The sequence below is a fragment of the Prionailurus viverrinus genome, chromosome D3, assembly GCF_022837055.1.
Source record: "Prionailurus viverrinus isolate Anna chromosome D3, UM_Priviv_1.0, whole genome shotgun sequence".
NCBI classification, from domain to species: domain Eukaryota; kingdom Metazoa; phylum Chordata; class Mammalia; order Carnivora; family Felidae; genus Prionailurus; species Prionailurus viverrinus.
Genome location: NC_062572.1, coordinates 49,890,622 through 49,908,238, shown reverse-complemented (window position 1 = coordinate 49,908,238; position 17,617 = coordinate 49,890,622). Strand labels below are relative to the sequence as shown.

General features: G+C 36.8%; 1 protein-coding gene across 8 annotated transcripts in view; it reads right to left on the bottom strand.

Moving 5' to 3' along the window:
• Nucleotides 1-17,617, bottom strand: part of TAF4B (TATA-box binding protein associated factor 4b) — a 179,162-nt gene that overhangs the window by 160,268 nt on the left and 1,277 nt on the right. For 7 of the 8 annotated variants that reach the window (XR_007145943.1, XM_047828512.1, XM_047828514.1 and 4 more), the window contains 2 exons: nt 4,669-4,814; nt 2,526-2,633 (listed from right to left, as the gene is read on the bottom strand). Coding sequence is in view for 7 of the 8 variants with exons in the window: in XM_047828512.1 (XP_047684468.1) it covers nt 2,526-2,633; nt 4,669-4,814 (254 nt within the window). In the remaining variant the exon portion in view is untranslated. Of the gene's footprint in view, nt 1-2,525; nt 2,634-4,668; nt 4,815-6,338; nt 6,453-17,617 lie in introns of all 8 variants that reach the window. The other variant, XM_047828518.1, reaches the window with a different exon arrangement.

The window sequence follows — 17,617 nt, the reverse complement described above, 5'->3', positions numbered from 1 at the left end:
ATACCATTAGATTTCACTCATATGTGGATTTAAGAAACAAAATAGGTGAGCTTATGGGAAGGGAAAAAAAAAGAGAGGGAAGCAAACCACAAGAGACTCAATGGTAGAGAACAAACCGAGAGTTGTTGGAGGGGAGGTGGGTGGGGGGATGAGCTAAATGGGTAATGGGTATTAAGGAGGGCACTTGTTGTATTGAGCACTGGGTGTTATATGTAAGTGATGAATCACTAAATTCTACTAAAACAGATATTACACTGTGTGTTAACTAACTAGAATTTAAATAAAAATTTGGGGGAAAAAATTGCAGCTACGTTAGTAAAATTTTATTAAATATAAGCAAATCTCAAAGGCAACAATAAAAATGACTCCCCCTCCTATTCCTAGCCTTAGTCTTGCTCTTCAAGGACAACTACCATGCAGTTTCTCTGAATCTTTTTGGAGACTGTCTAAAAACTTTTCCAGGTCAATATACAATAATGAAATACTCTTCCTTCAGCTGACTCTATATTCAGTTGAGTCTAGATTTATACTCTGCCCTTAATTCCTTATACTACTTGATTTAAGAACATATAATCTAAAACTTTAGCTGGTAATTATGATTACTTTCCAGGACCAATGGGAAGTGTTCATTGGGGAACCTCAGGGTTCCTCTCCCTCATGAAGCAAAATAAGGCTCAATGAAATGTGAGCTCAGAAAAAGCATACTATTTTTTGTGAACAGATGAAGGATTTATGGCATTTCCACTTTCCTTGTCAATGTTTAATGGTCTCTAGTACAAAATCTGTCTTTCATAATTCTTTCTAATATAGTTACTAGCTGTACCTTACCAGATATCTGCACCTTCCATGCCAATTCTAACTCTTAAAAGGCATAGAGAGGTACACAATCCCAGTCTTACTCTATCTACACAATCCCACTGCAGTAATGGATGGACCATCTCAAACTCAATCATAACTTCTGATATTCTAGACCAGCCCATGGTATTTCCATGCTTTGCAAGACTGCACTGGCACTGATTATGATTGTCTGGGGGGGGGGGGGGGGGGGCATGACCTAAAAGCTGGCATCCTAGTAAAGTATTAGAACAGCCTGAAGAAGGCACAGGTGAAGTGCAAACTCAGAGGCAATACTCAATGATGATCGAATTCCATCCCCCAAGACTAAGTGTACTAACTGTATCAAGAAATCCTTTATGGTACTATGTCTCCAATAGGACAAATACATGAAAATCAAGGAATCAAGAAGTAAAGGGATGAATGGAACCACTTATGACTCCCAAAGACATGCTGGGGGACCATGTGCTTCCCATGTTTGCCCACAGGGGGCACACTTTCACCAGAGGACACAACAAGAGTTCCCATAAACTAGACACCATGCCTGCCTCCTGGGCACCTCAGGTTCCTTACGTCCAGGGAACATCAGTAAGGAGCTTATCATGACAAGGGTAAGTGACCTGACATCTGGAATAGGTAGGGTTGCTATCTTACAATGCAGACTGAGAGGAGTATGTGTGGTGAATCCAAGGGATCTACTTAAGTGCCTGTTGGTATTTCCTTGCCCAATTGTAATGATAAATGGACAAGTACAGCAACTCTTGCCTCAAAAGAGCATAGTGATTAAGACCTCAGATCCCTCAGGGATGAAAATCTGGTCCCACTACCAGTTAAGCTACCAAGACCAGTAGAGTTATTAGTTGAGAATGAAGGGAATCTAGAATGGATAGGATAGTAAAGGAGGGAGATGATGAGTATCAGCCACAGCAGTGAGGACTGCAGTTCATCCTATAACCTCCTCTTCTTTGTTTCCCCAAGGAAGAAACCCAATGGAATTCCAAAAGATCTGGTCTCTAACAATGTATAAGGAAGTAGATACCAGTGATACAAGGAGTAAACTTTGCAATACCATCACAAGGACATCTGTGTTGTCCCAGCTGTTGGGAATGCTATTACATAGGCTACAGCTGTCAGTTCTTTCAGGGTTTGCCTCAACTACAGAGAATTATCTTGCCCAATAGCACAACTGTCCCTGTGGAACTGACATCCAATGACTGATCACAGAGTGGGAATTAAGGCCCAGCTGACCAAAGCTGGCACATAGGACAACTCTGACAAGCCATATTTGCTCCAATGTTCCCCACCTGATTGGTGGAGTCTTTACTGGGCCTACATCTAGTTCAAAGTCTTATTCTCCTTCCCTTCCACAAGTATCAATAACTAATAAGTATCCCCTACACCAAAGGGGATGTCCTAGCTCCTGCTTCTAAACACTATCACACATGGGTATTGGGTGCATTTGTATTAATTTAATACATTCAAGTAAAATTAATATTCCAAGAGCACACACCATGTTTATCCTGTGTTTCTACACCTCCAACCGTTCCCACCCACTTTGGTGTCACCAAATATCACTGAATTGCTCAAGGTTACACGGTTGTTGTGACAACCTACATATCTAGCAGGAAACAACTAAATAAAGATGAGAGAATAAGCAGTGCACACATGGTCACAAGTCAGTCACAACTTACCTGTACTGAGGAAGGCTTTGGAACCGTGGTTACCACAGTAGTTCCTATTTGTGCCAACTTTTTAACAGGTGCCACTGCCACTTTCTTAACTAACTGTGAACCAGAATTCTAAGGGGGTGAGAGGGGGAGGGGAGAGAGATAACAGAATCATCAGCATTAGTAATTTTAAATCAATCAGTACTATGGTGAACATTAAACATTAAACCACTTCAGAGTGCCTGGATGGCTCAGTCAGTTAAATGTCCAACTTTGGCTCAGGTCGTGATCTCACGGTTCAGGAGTTTGAGCCTCACGTCGGGCTCTGTGCTGACAGCTCAGAGCCTGCTTTGGATCTTCTGCCCTGTCTCTCTGGCTCTTCCCCACTTGTGCGCACACATGCTCTCTCTCTCTCAAATAAATAGATATTAAAAAAAAATTAAAACACTTCACCACAGCAAACTCCGTTGTTATAACTGGCTTTATATAGCCTTATAGGTTTTAAGCATATTCTCCACTGCGAACCTAACTGGTCAACTGGCCAACTGACACTACTTCATACTCCTTAAGGAGGCAACTGATTTAGCAATATCACAGTTTTTTAGCATTAAAATCTTAAACTTTACTCTTTGGCTCATACAGAAAACATATAGTTGGTTTTTTTTGTTTTTTTTTGTTAAGAGAGAACACAAGTTGGGAAGGGGCAGAAAGAAAGAATCTTTTTTTTTTTTTTAAATTTTTAATGTTTATTTATTTTTGAGAGAGACAGAGAGCAAGGGAGGGGCAAAGAGAGAGAAACAGAACCTAAAGCAGGCTCCAGGCTCTGAGCTGTCAGCACAGAGCCTGATGCGGGACTCAAACTCACAAACCATGACATCATAACCTGAGCCGAAGTCAGACACTTAACGGACTTAGCCACCCAGGTGCCCCAAAAGAAAGAATCTTAAGCAGCCTTCACGCCCAGTGGGGAGCCTAGCACCGGGCTCTGGGCTCAATTTCATGACCCTGAGATCAATTTCCTGACCTGTGCCGGAACTGAGAGTTGGTTGCTTAACCAACAGAGCAGAGCCACTCAGGCACCCCAAAAACATATGGATTCTTATTTAACATTATTAAAATAGTCTGCTAATCTATCTTCTCAACTCACAGCAGTTAGATAAAGCAAACTAGAAAAGAAAGGAGCAGGGGCACCTAGGTGGCTCAGTAGGTTAAGCATCTGACTTCTGCTCAGGTTATGATCTCACAGTTTGTGAATTCAAGACCCACGTAGGGCTCTGTGCTGACAGATTGGAGCCTGGAGCCTGATTCAGATTCTGTTTCTCCCTCTCTCTCTGCCCTTTCCCCACTTGTGCTCTCTTTCTCAAAAAAAAAAGAACAAAAAGGAACGGAAAGGAAAGGAAAGGAAAGGAAAGGAAAAAGAAAAGAGAAGAAAAGAAAAAAGAGGGAAGGAGCAGCTATCATTGAAAGATACAGTAACATAGAAAATGAGAACCTAGAATCAAATATTAGAGGAGAGCACAAAATGGGGGGTGAGGGTGGCAGACAGACTGCCGGAGGATATTACCACAGAACACTATGCGATCTTTCATTAGGATGAACCTGACTCATCAAGAAAATGCTATACTACATTCAGCATTTTTTATTTTACCAGCAAAAGATGCTATGATACATATATATATATATATATATTTTTTTTTTACCTCTGCCACACAAGATAAGCTTCAGTTAGTTACCTAAAAAGATTACCATGTATGTAAAATAAACCATTTTCTAACAACGCTAAGTTAATGAACTATTTTGGACTTCTTAAGAAGTCATTCCTATAAGATACAGATACAAATGAATAGTATAAAACTGTACTGTTAATGTCTTACCACAAATTAAAATTGAAGCATATTTTCTTTCCACTTAGACATGCAAAAAGCCCTTTTAACATTCCCCTGAGAAATAAAAATCTTTGAGTATGAAGACTGAATCTTTATAATTTTAGCAATTACCAAGTGACAAAACCAAACATCTTGATTAACACAAAGAAAGTGGTTCAATTCAAAAAGTTGAGCAGAATCATCTATTATTTTTATTCACAAATACACATATATTTACATGAAGATACCAGCTAGAAAACCAAGAATAAAAAAAAAAAAACCAAAACCCTAAGGTATATTACCGGCACTGTACAGATTTTGACCGTATGAGTATTCGTTGGTATAGCTGGCCTTGAAGTTATGTTAGTAGTGGTCTCTGCTCTTGTCACAGCTTGCTGAGGAGATAACAACATCAACTGGCCACTGTTACTTTTGATTAAAACTGTTCCTAGAATTAAAAGAAAAAAAACATGACCTCTAAGCCAATAAATAAAACATAAGCATCATATATTTTGTGTTCTGACCATTTCTTTCGATATTGTAAAATGTCTGAACAAATGATTAGTACACACTAAATTCTATGTACACTAATTGCCATAAATAATACGGAAAAATGTTTTCACTCAAAGCTACTTAAAATATTACAAGTCCAAGCCTATGGCCCATACTCTTGAAGAAGCCAAAACACTTTTTCTTCATGACTTCAAACTGTAAAACTACAGTAAGTAAGATGATATGGTAATGGCACCAGACTACACAAAGTGACCAATGGAATAAATTAGAGAATTCCAAAATAGGCTCAGGCAGATATGTCATATCAAATTTTCCTAAGAGGCACTGCATATTAGTGAGGAAAAGAGCAGACCACTCAATAAGCAAGGTTGGGTCAATTAGTTATTTACATGGAAAAGATTAAAAGTGTCATACCACACACAAAACCCCTAGGGCATTAAGAATACAAAGGCAAAAAGTAAAACCTTTGAAACTCTTAGATAATATACAAAATTGTCTTTCTGAACTTGGGATAGGGAGACTTTCTTAAATAAATTTGACACATTCTACTATACCAAAAAAAACTTTTGTTTACCAAAAGACACTACCAAGCAAAAAAACAAACTACCAAACGGAAAAAAAAAAAAAATTTTAGTTCACTTATGTTTGAAGAATGAATATCAAAAATGAACAAAACACAGATGCCAATGACAGGGAAAGGTAAATTAAGACCACAGTGAGATATCACTTTATATCTACCTAGATGGGCAAAAATTAAGAAGTCCAAAGACAACATTAAGTGTTAGATGTGCAGCAACAAGAACTCTAACATCCTGATGATTGGTAATGTAACATGGTAGAATTGCTTTGTTCAACTTTACATGATTGTGCCAAACTGATTCCCATTTGTACTCTCTAACCCAGTAGTATTTCTAATCTAAAGAAATTCTTGTCCATGTCAGTAGGAGGCACAAACGAGAATATTCACAGCTGATGTTCCATTTCTGGAATGGGAGCATCAAGAGCTCAACAAACCTGCCCCCTAGCAAAGCAAGCATAACTGGTGAAAATTATTTTTAAAAACATCATTTAGAGGGGCGTCTGGGTGGCGCAGTCAGTTAAGCGCCCGACTTCAGCCAGGTCACGATCTCGCGGTCCGTGAGTTCGAGCCCTGCGTCAGGCTCTGGGCTGATGGCTCGGAGCCTGGAGCCTGTTTCCGATTCTGTGTCTCCCTCTCTCTCTGCCCCTCCCCCGTTCATGCTCTGTCTCTCTCTGTCCCAAAAATAAATAAAAAATGTTGAAAAAAAAAATTAAAGTTAAAAAAAAAATTTTTTTTTTAAATCATTTAGAGTCTTTGGAAATTGCCTGAAGGCATACAGAAAATGACTACACCATTATTAAAGAGGATTTACTAAAACTCAGTAAGAACAGCAAGAATCTGTGGCATCTGAACCATGACCTGCTCCCTTTTCCTTCTCACATCAGGCAGTGTGGTCAACACAGGGCCTCTTCCTCTCCCAAGCTCCCAGTTGAGGCTATGGTATCTTCCTGGAAGGAGCAGGCCACCAGCATTTCTGATCTCCCCCACAATGAGCTGCATACAACAGAGGACAAATTTGAGATAAGTGTATCCAAAAGTTTCCAGGCTTCTTCTTTTACTCATCTCTACTCATAAAAGGAAGGCTCTACACCTCAGGGATGGAACACTAAAAATATCTGGACCCCAGTGTCCTTCACCCTAGTTATTTTGTAGGAGTTATTCCACGCTGGGAGAGGTAAGCAGGTAAGATCAAAGGCTACCACCCATGCCTAGTACCCCACTCCTAAAGCAGGGATATTGCCCAGAGAGAAGTATGCCACAGTCCTGGTCCCCACTCCAAATATCTCCCCAGAGAAGCTGACTTTATTTCAACACAGCATGGGCAAACTCAAAGGTAAGAGTACTCTCAAATACAATAAACAATTAAAAGAAGGATGGTAGCTTCATGACCCATAAAAGATAGGCAACAGGCCTAGCTCTAGTTTACCAGAGAGAACCAGATAAAGAGATAACTAAGAAGGGTCTTCTTGATGTCAGAACAAACGTGTAACAATAAACCTAAAAAATTAACCAGTAAACCACTAAATTTAATTGGATCAGACTGTGGAGCAAGCTAGGCTCTAGGGCATTGTTGAAAAAAATAGGGCAATTGGCTGGCAACCAATAGAGCTTAATAGCTAGGTATGGTTATCAACAGAGAGGCACAGCTAAACAGGATTCAGAGAAAGTCAGAGAGAGCCCTGCTACAACCAAGGCTGTGCCCTCTGAGGTGCAACATCAGAGGCTTCCCATTGTAGGGAAAATAGATTTCACTAAAATAATCTAGCCAAACAACAATAATACACTCAAGGGAATAGGGGACAGTACCCAGAGTTGCTACAATATATTACTTTTGAATAGCAAATTACAGTACGTGCAAAAAAAAAGAAAAGTGTGACACACAGGAAAAAAAGGCAAAGCAACAGAAACCACCCACGAGAGAGACTAGATGTTAGATCTAACAACAGAAACTTCAAAGTAAACATTATATATTTGTTCAAAAGACAAAAGGAAACCATCTTAAAAAAGCAAAGGAAGGTATGATGAGATCACCAAATAGAGACTATCCCTAGAGAGATAGGTACCATAAAAAATAACTTCTGTAGTTAAAAAACACAATAACAAAAAATTCACTAGAGGGGTTTGACAGTGAAACTGAGTAAGTAGAAGAAAGATCAGTGAACTTGAAGATAGATCAACAGATTATTAAATCCAAAGAAAGGAGAGGAAAAAAGAATAAAGAAAAATGAACAGAGCCTCAGAGAAATGTGGAACACTGACAGGCACCACAACATGGGCATAATGTGAGTACCAGAGAGGGAGAACAAGAGAAACATAAAGAGAGAGAGGTAAAGAAACAGAAAAACATTCAAAGAAATAGTGGCTGACTGAGCCACCCAGGAGCCCAGACATTTTTGCCTTTTGATTGAATTATTTAGACCATTCACATTGCATGATATATAGTTGGGTTTAGGTGTGCCATTTATTTTTGTTGCTGTATATTTCCTCTCCTTTTTGTTTCTCTCTTTTTTCCCCCTGATTTCATCTGCATTAAGTGAATATTTTCTAGTGTAACACTTATATTTCTTTATAATTTTTCAATACATATATTTAGAGGTTCTATAGGCTACAATAGAGTTTGCAATATATATCGTATTAGAATTTATTTCACATCTGTATTAACTTATTTGGGTGAGATATAGAAACATTTCTCCTATTTAGCTCATTTTCCTCTTTTATTTTTGTGCTATTATTGTTCTATATATTGTATCTAGATATATTAGAAACCCAACAATACCTTGTTATTATCACATAATGTAACTGTATGGTTTTTAAAGAAACTGACAGAAGAAAGGAGCAAAGGATGTATTTGTAGCATTTGTTTCATTACTTTTGCATTCGCCATTTCTGGTTTTCTTCATTTGTTCCTATGGATTTGAGATTTCATCTAAGGTAATTTCCTTAGTGCAATACAACTTTACTCCTACTCACTTTCTGTTGTTATTCACAAATATATTATTTTAATGGTATAGGCCCAACAATATAATTATATACATACTGTTCTATACAACTGGTTTTTAAACAATTTTTTAAATTAAGAGAAGAAAGCAGAATTAACATACATTTATATTGTCATGATTTCGGCTCAAGTCATGACCTCATGGTTTGTGAGTTCAAGTCCCATATCAGGCTCTGCACGGATAGTGGAATTGTTGGAATTCTCTCTCTCTCTCTCTCTCTCTCTCTGCTCCTCCCCTGCTCATATTCTCTTTCTCAAAATAAATAAACTTAAAAAAAAAAAAGATATACAACAGCAACCATAAGAAAACTAGAGTGGTCAGACCAATATTAGACAAAATAGACTAAGTATGTTACTAGAGATAAAGAGGGGCATTTTATAACTGATGTAACACCCAATGGGTCAGGAATATTAATATGTACCCAAAAACAAAGCCCAAAATATACAAAGCAAAGCTGATGTAAGTGAAGTGAAAAACAGAAATTCAATGATAATAGTTGAGAGATTTCAATACCCCACTTTCCACAACGGATAGACAACTATATAGAAATCAACAAGGAAATCAAATACTTGATCAATACTATAAACCAACCAACCAAACACATCCATAGAATACTCCACCCAACAACAGCATTCTCCATAAGTGCACATGGAACATTCTCAATGTTAGGACATAAAATAAGCTCCAATAAATTTAAAAAGACTAAAATCATACAATGTATAGTCTCCAACTACAATGGAATGAAATTTGAAATCAGTAACAAAAAGAAATTGAGGGAATTCACAAATATTTAGAAATGAATTACTTCTAAGTAATCAGTTGGTCAATGAAGAAATCACAAGGGAAATTGGAAAATACTTTGAAAGGAGTAAAAATGAAGACATAATATACCAAAATTTATAGAATGCAGCTAAAGCAGGGTTTAGTGGGACATTTATAGTTATAAATGATGGTATTTAAAAAGAAAAAATATTCAAATCAATAACTTAAACTTCCATCTTAAGATACAGGGTTGGGGGGGCAGCAAAATAAAAACTAAAGCAAGCAGATGAAAAGAAAACAATGAAGATTAAAGCAGAATTAAATAGAGTATAAAAACAAAGGAGAAAAAGAAAAGCAAAAGTTGGTTCTGGGAAAAGACCAACAAAACTGAAAAACATTTACCAGACTGCTCAAACTACTAAAACCAAGAATGGAAAAAAAAAAAAAAAAAAAAAAAGAGGATATTACTATTAGTCTTATAGAAAGATGGATAAAGGAATACTGTAAGCAACTGTAAATCCATAAATTAGATGACATACATGAAATAGGCAAATTCCTAAAAACAAAAACTACTATAACTGACTTAAGAAAATAGGCAACTTGAATAGGTCCAACAAATGAATTTAATTATTAATCAAAAAGTGTCCACAAGATACGCCCAAGTCCAGATGGCTTCACTGGTGAAGTCTATCAAAAATCCAAGGAAAACTTGATACAAATCATTCACAAACTCTTCCAAAAAAGTAGAAAAGAACGAAGCACGTCTCAACTCATTCTGCAAGGTCAGTATTACCATGATACCAAAACTAGACAAGGACATCACAAGAAAACAGAGACCAATATGTCTTATGAATATAGATACAAAAATTTCCAACAAAGTACTAGCAAACTGAATCCAGTAGCACAAAAAAGTAATATCACGTAATATCTATCTCACTGCATAAGGCTGGTCTAAAATAAAAAAGTTACTACAAAACAACCTATCAAAATAGGACAAAACCACATGATCATCTCAACAGATGCAAAAAAAGCATTTGACAAAATCTAACACCCCTTTTATCATGATGAAAACACTCAATAAAATAGGAATAAAAGCAAACCTCCTCAAACTGATAAAAGAGATCTATAAAAGACTCACACCTAACATCATATGTCATGGTGAAGGACTAAATGATTTCCCTTTAAGATTAGGAACAAGACAAAGATTACTGATAAGGAATGAGACAAGGATTCCTGCAATCACTGCTTCTATTCCACATTGTATTCAGAGTTCTAACCAGGGCAATTAAGCAAGAAAATGAAATAAAAGGCATCCAAAGAAAGAAGTAAAATTATCCATTCACAGATAATACAATCTTATATACAGATATCCTATAAATCCATGAAAAAATATTAAAACCAATAAACAAGTTCAGCTAGGCAGCAGGATACAGAATATATAAAAATCAGCTGTATTTTTATATACATTTGCAATGAATGACTAAACGGAACAAAGAAAACAATTTCATTTACAATAGCACCAAAAAGAGTAATATACTGGCAAGTTTAACAAAGTAAGTATAACACCGATACTGCGGAAACTACACAAAGCTATTTAAATTTTTTTTGAGAGAGAAATAGAGGGCGTTGACACGTGAGCAGGGGATGGGTGGAGAGAGACTCTTCAGCAGTATCTACACTTATTGGTGGAGCCTGGAGCAGGGGTGGGGGGTTGGATCTTATGACCCTGAGATCATGATCTGAGGTGAAATAAAGAGTGGGACACTTAACCAACTGAGCCACCCAGGTGCCCCTAGAAACTACAAAATGCTGTTGAAGGAAATTAAAGACCTAAATAAATCAAGTGGCTCAGTCAGTTAAGTGTCCCACTTCGGCTCAGGTCATGATATCACGGTTCGTGAGTTCAAGCCCCTCATTGGTCTCTGTGCTGAGAGCTCGAGCCTGGAGCCTGCTTCTGATTCTGTGTCTCCCTCTCTCTCTGCTCCTCCCTCACTCATTTTCTCTCTCAAATAAATACACATTAAAAAAAAAAAAAAAAAGACCTAAATAAATGGACACTTCATATTTGTGGATCAAGAGACTTACTACTTACCTTGTAGGATCATTAAAGGGGATTAAATAAGACAATACTTTTGAGCAGACTTTTGAATTTTAAAGTTATCAATTGTACTAGTTGTTATTAATGTCAAAAGGTCTACAATACAAACTTTTCTTCTAATAAGTACTCAAAACAGCAGTTGGAAGTAATATTAGAATAGTTGCAGACAGACAATACTGAGAATAAAATAACAAGAGCTCATCTAAAGTCAATGCTCTTCTGACTGAAATGTTTATCCCAAAAGTCCAATTCCAATGAGCAACAACCTAATGAAACGCACTTAAAAACATACAAAGGAAACTGAACATTAGTCTCTTTTGTGAAAACCACCTACCAAGCCTCTGAATCAAATCCTAATAAATATGATTCATTTTCCAAACATAAAAGGATACACAGTTTTGCCTACTTATCCTACAGAAATGTTAAAAAAATTTAATTACACATTAGGTTACAGAGCACCTTTCCTCTAAAAATATTAAGATGTTAAAAGTGTAGGGGCGCCTGGGTGGCTCAGTTGGTTAAGTGATTAACTTCAGCTCAGGTCATGATCTCGCAGTTTGTGAGTTCGAGCCCTGCGTCAGGCTCTGTGCTGACAGCTCAGAGCCTAGAGCCTACTTCGGATTCTGTGTCTCCCCCTCTCTCCACCCCTCCCCTGCTCACGCTCTGTGTCTGCCTGTCAATAATAAATAAACGCTAAAAAAAAAAAAAAAAATTTTTTTAAAAAGTGTAAAGTGGTCTGGTATCCACCTTCTATCTGGTACATAATTTAACATACTCTATTCATCTGCCCAGTGAACTATTATATGCCAAGTTGCCTTTCCTATTTTGTCTTGGTTGCAAGTTGATCCAGATGGTGGTTCTAATTTGTCCATATTCCCAGCAATGGTAAATAGTAAATACTGAAAGAATAGCAGGCCCATCCAAATCTAAGAATCAGAAAAACTTTAGAATTCATCTATTATAACTTCACATCTATACATAACTGCCTGACTGGTGACCTTCTAGTCTCTATTGAAATAAGTCCAGAATTAGGAAGGTAGAGAGTAGATCTACCTTCACAAGTAGATTAGAAATACAAAGTTATTTCTTAATATGGAATCAAAATATTCTTCCCATTAATATTCAGAGATAGGATGTTCCCTTGTGCAATCTCACAAAATAAGCTTACTTTCATTACCATAGGACAGTACTTTGAACACTTAAAGGCAGCTAAACATACCCAAAGTTGTATTCTTGCTCAGGCACCATGGCCCCAATTCCTTTAATATTTCAAATCAGTTTCCCTTATTAAGCTTAAAGTCACTTAAATTTCTCTCTCAGTCTAATAATTCTTTGAGTGAGTAAAAGAAAAAATTAAAATCAATCAGTAAGTTTTTATCCCAGATTCTACTATCAGTTATGGCACATCTCCTCTATCCTCCATTTACACCATTGATTTGTCAAAACAGAACTTCTATTTACCTTTACTAAATTTCACCTTTTAAAAGTAGGATGTTTCCAGGTGATTTTACTTTTTTTTTTAACTTGTCATATTTGTTTTTATATGTGCATGTATTAGTTTACAAAAAGAATACTGTTGGAGAAAAATTAAGCCCGGAATAATCTATGGAAATTCTCAGAATCTATTTGATTTTCAGGAGAGGAACTGTGTCTACCTTATTTACCACTGCATTCGTGGTAATGAGCATAGAACCTAGCATATACTTAACACTGACATATATAAGTTAAAAAAATATATGAATAACTTTAAAGCACTCTTATTTCCTTGATCGAGAAATTCCAAAGTTCTTATTATCTGTCCCAAGAAAATAATCAACACACACACCACAATCTAAATACAGAACATTTGATATACTTTTATTTGTAAGTAATTTTCTTTTTTTAATGTTTCTTTTTAGTTTTTTTTAATGTTTATTTATTTTGAGAGAGAGAGAGAGAACGAAAAAGTGGGAGAAGGGTAGACAGAAAGGGAGACACAGAATCAGAAGTTGGCTCCAGGCTCTGAGCTGTCAGCACAGAGCTCGATGCAGTGCTTGAACCCATGATTGGAAGATTATGACCTGAGCTGAAGTCAGATGCTTAACCAAATGAGCCACCCAGGTGCCCCTATAAGTAACTTTTTAAACAAAAAAAGCATAGGCAACCTAAATGAATAGAGAAAATGTTAAATAATGGATTATACACCCATTAAAATTAAGTTTCTGAGGTTATAAAATACAAATAGTCACTATATAATGGTAAGTGAAAAGCAGGATATAAAAATTATACAATAGAATCCCAATTATGTAAAATTAGAGGAAGCACACATACATTTTTTTCTCAAAGAAACTAAAAGCTTTAGGGGAGTGAAATGTTCTATATCTTGGAATGGTGGCTATACCTTTGTCAAATTTTTCAAAACTTACTGTAAATGGTTTCCATTTTAAAATAAATGTACATGTAAAAAACTGTAGCTCCATAAAGTTTACATAAAAAAAGGAGAGAGACTAAAAGATACACTTAAAATATCTGAGGATAATTTTTCAGTATTTTCCAAATTGTCTATAACAAACATATAAAAATGGGGACACATAGACATTGAGGTTATTTCAAAATCCATCTTTTTGCATGGAGACCAATGCAGGGCTTGAACTCATGACTCTGAGATCAATATCTGAGTTGAGATTAAGAGTCGGATGCTTAACCAACTGAGCCACCCAGAAATCCAACCTCTTAAATTACAGTGAATTTGGTGGATGTCATACGTATTAGATCAACAGTGCCCAGAGTACCTATAGCCAACTGCTATACAGGTACCTTAAATACTCCAGACATGCCTGCTATGCAACTCTGTATTCCACACAAATGGTGTTCCCTAGAGTTCTGCAACATGTAGACCTATATACTTATCTTAGTTAATCCATATGATACTTCTGTGAAGAAGGTATGATCCAATTTTAGACATAAGAAAACTGATATTGAGGATGAGGTTAATAAACTTGCCCAAGATCACAAAGCTAATAGGTGGTAGAGCTGGGATTCAAATCCAGGTCTGATTCCAAGGCCAATGTTCTGCCCTATATTGCTACACTTCACTACTTTCCACAAAGGCTAACTCTCCAAGCCCCTTGTTATCTACAAATTTGATCAGCACACTTATTCCTTACTCTGTGGCCCTGAACTACACCTTCCCAGCTATCGTATACTATTTACTTTACTTCACAAAAACAAGAGCCCTCTTGGGCACAGTTATTCAGTAAGTAAAAAAATCTATAACATTATCATCCAGCCACATTTTTCTACATTTAAAGTCTATCTCTCTCCACTCAATTATAGGGCTCATCTTTTATTAACGTTAATTAAAGTTAAGTCCGGAAAATCACTATTGGATTCCATAGGTACCCTTTTAAAATTAAGTATTAACATTGTTGATTACGCATTTGAACAATTTTCTGGGGATAAAAATTTGGTAATCCTATTAAAAGATTACCTTTTGAACCAGCAATTCCACTTCTAGCAATTTATTCTTTAAAATACACATTTATAGAACTGCACAAAAATACACCAAGATGTTTATTATAGCATCATTTATAATAACAGAAAGTAGTGCAAACAATATCGATGTCTAGAACAGGAGAGTGGTCAAAAAATGATGGTACTTTGATACAATGGACTACTAAGGAATTTTTTTAAAAATGAGGAAGATTTATACGTACTAACATGAAAAGGATAACAAATTGTTAATAGTAATACTCTGGTGAAGGGTGTATTACACTTCAGTATTGCTTTTTTTTTTTTTTTTACAAGAACATATGTCACTTTTATAAGCAGAATAAGCAAAGCAATCAAGAATAAAATACACTGATATGTGTAATGGCCCTTGGAACCCCTTAGGGGTTGCAGCCCTATTGCCCTCTGATCTCTCCACATATAGTAATATGTGCATTCAAATTCTCCAGCTTCCTCTGAGCAAGGAACTTAGCTAGGTGCTGGATAATAAAGTCAGGGTCCCTACCGTCATGCAATACTCTGGATAATAAAGCCAAGAGTCCCTACCCTCATGTAATATCCTTTTGATGAAGCCAGGGTAGAAACAAGAAGCACTAGCTTTTCCAGTAACTGGTTCAGGAATCTAAGATCCAAATCCTATGCCATGTCTCAGCATGAAGGAGGTGATGAAAAAAGACCTGAAGCATTTTACAAGTTACTTTCACTAACTTCTGTACAGTACGACCGTCAAACAGAATCTACCACAGTTTATGACCTAACAGAAGCAACCAAATCCTTGATCATCATTCTCAAACAAGTGACAGAAGAGACACAGAATACCAAAAACAGAAAGAGCCACAGTCTGGCCTAAAATCCCACATGTTCAAAAAAGAGAAGACCAAGAAGACCAAAGAAATTACCAAAAACATTCAACAGAATAATTTTCAGAGCTTTGCTACAGCTTCTTTCATTTCCTCACAATGCCTCCCCTTTTTATTTCCAGCCCCTGCTCCCTAGAAAAACTTGTGGTGCATACATATATTTTTAAAAACTAGTTCTGTTCATTGAGAAAATGCTGAAGTAAACAGAAATGAAATACTTAAAGTATTCATTATCTTGGAAAAAGAAGAGTGGACTTCTATATGTCTTAAGCATCCCTGAGTAATCAATTGCTAATCCTCAGGATATCAAAGAAATAGTACAAGACTCATAACTTTTACTGTGTTTTCATTTCATTCCTCAACTATTGGTTATCTTACTGTGCACTAACGAGAGCACAAATGTTAGTATGCTTTTCTGCCACCCACCAGCTGAAATTCCCAAAAGCTGCTCTTCAAAGCATCTTCCCACCTCCTCTGTAAATAACAATTCCTAAAGGCAGTTTATGTCCTCTGTAGTGGAAGTTTCTCCATGGTCAATAGCCTAAAGTGTTTTTACTGTAGTGCACACCTAGGTTGTGGTCTTGGTTTATGGCTATGCAGCTCTGGTAAGTTTCAGTTTTGGTTTCTTTGTGTACAAAAGATTAGGCTCTAAAATTTTGTCACTCTTAGCTCTGACACTCAATTAGGCATAGTCTACACACACACCAAGTGGTAAGCATAGTGTGTAAAGAGTAAACAGACCCAGGGGCGCCTGGGTGGCTCAGTCGGTTAAGCGGCCGACTTCGGCTCAGGTCATGATCTCACGGTCTGTGAGTTCAAGCGCCGCATCGGGCTCTGTGCTGATGGCTTGGAGCCTGGAGCCTACTTCCGATTCTGTGTCTCCCTCTCTCTCTGACCCTCCCCCGCTCATGCTCTGTCTCTCTCTGTCTCAAAAATAAATAAACGTTAAAAAAAAAAAAAAAAAGAGTAAACAGACCTAGATCCAAATTCCCTCTGACACCCATGAGGTGTCTGGCATTGGACAAATTATTTACGCTTAGAAACCTTTCCTTATTTGGTACCTATTATGACCAACAAAAAGAATATAAATATGACAGTGTGTATAGCACGTATACCAGTGATTACTGATTAGTTTCCACTTACCAGCAAGTTTTCACTCTTGACAGTTCCTCTATTTTAATACTTTTTTGACTGTTTCTAAACAATCTTCACTGACAAGAATTTAGTTTTTAACAAATTAGGAGGTGATTTCATTCAAACACATTCATTAAGTACTTTACAAGTATATGCAGGATGACAATTTAGAACCGGCAGAAAATGTATCCAGTGGCATACACGGCATAGCCTTAAATATATATATCTTGTAGAATACAAAACTGAAACAGAACTTCATCAAAAGTGAAGAACATGATCTTTCCACAACATTCTTGATCAAATAGAACATTGGCTACAAAAGAGCCCCTATCATTTTGCTGGGGGATACTGAAATTTTGAATCAAATGCTTCACTCCTATACCATCTTTGCAGGTCTGAGATCCAAATACTACTAATAAAATAAACAGAAGACAATATAATTACGAGAAGAGTTCACTCCAAAGAATGTGAGATGTGCCTTTTTTCCCGACTGAAAACTCCAAGACGCCTTCAGTTGAGGAAAGAAAGCAGAACACTCAAATTTACAATATGCTGAAGAGTCACAAAGCAAAATCTTTACGTAAATCATGAAAAACAGCCCAAACATGTAGACCCTTCCATAAAAAGTGGTCACAAGCTAACTGCAGCATTCACACAGTGTGTGAATGCTGATAATACTACGTTTGTCAGAGGCAAGAATCGCATGCCTCTGATCGGTCAACTCTGGCATTTGCTGGGAATGAGTGGTAATCTTCTAACTGAAAACTACAACCATCACACATCTAAAGACTGTGAGGGAAGCAGCATTATTCATTT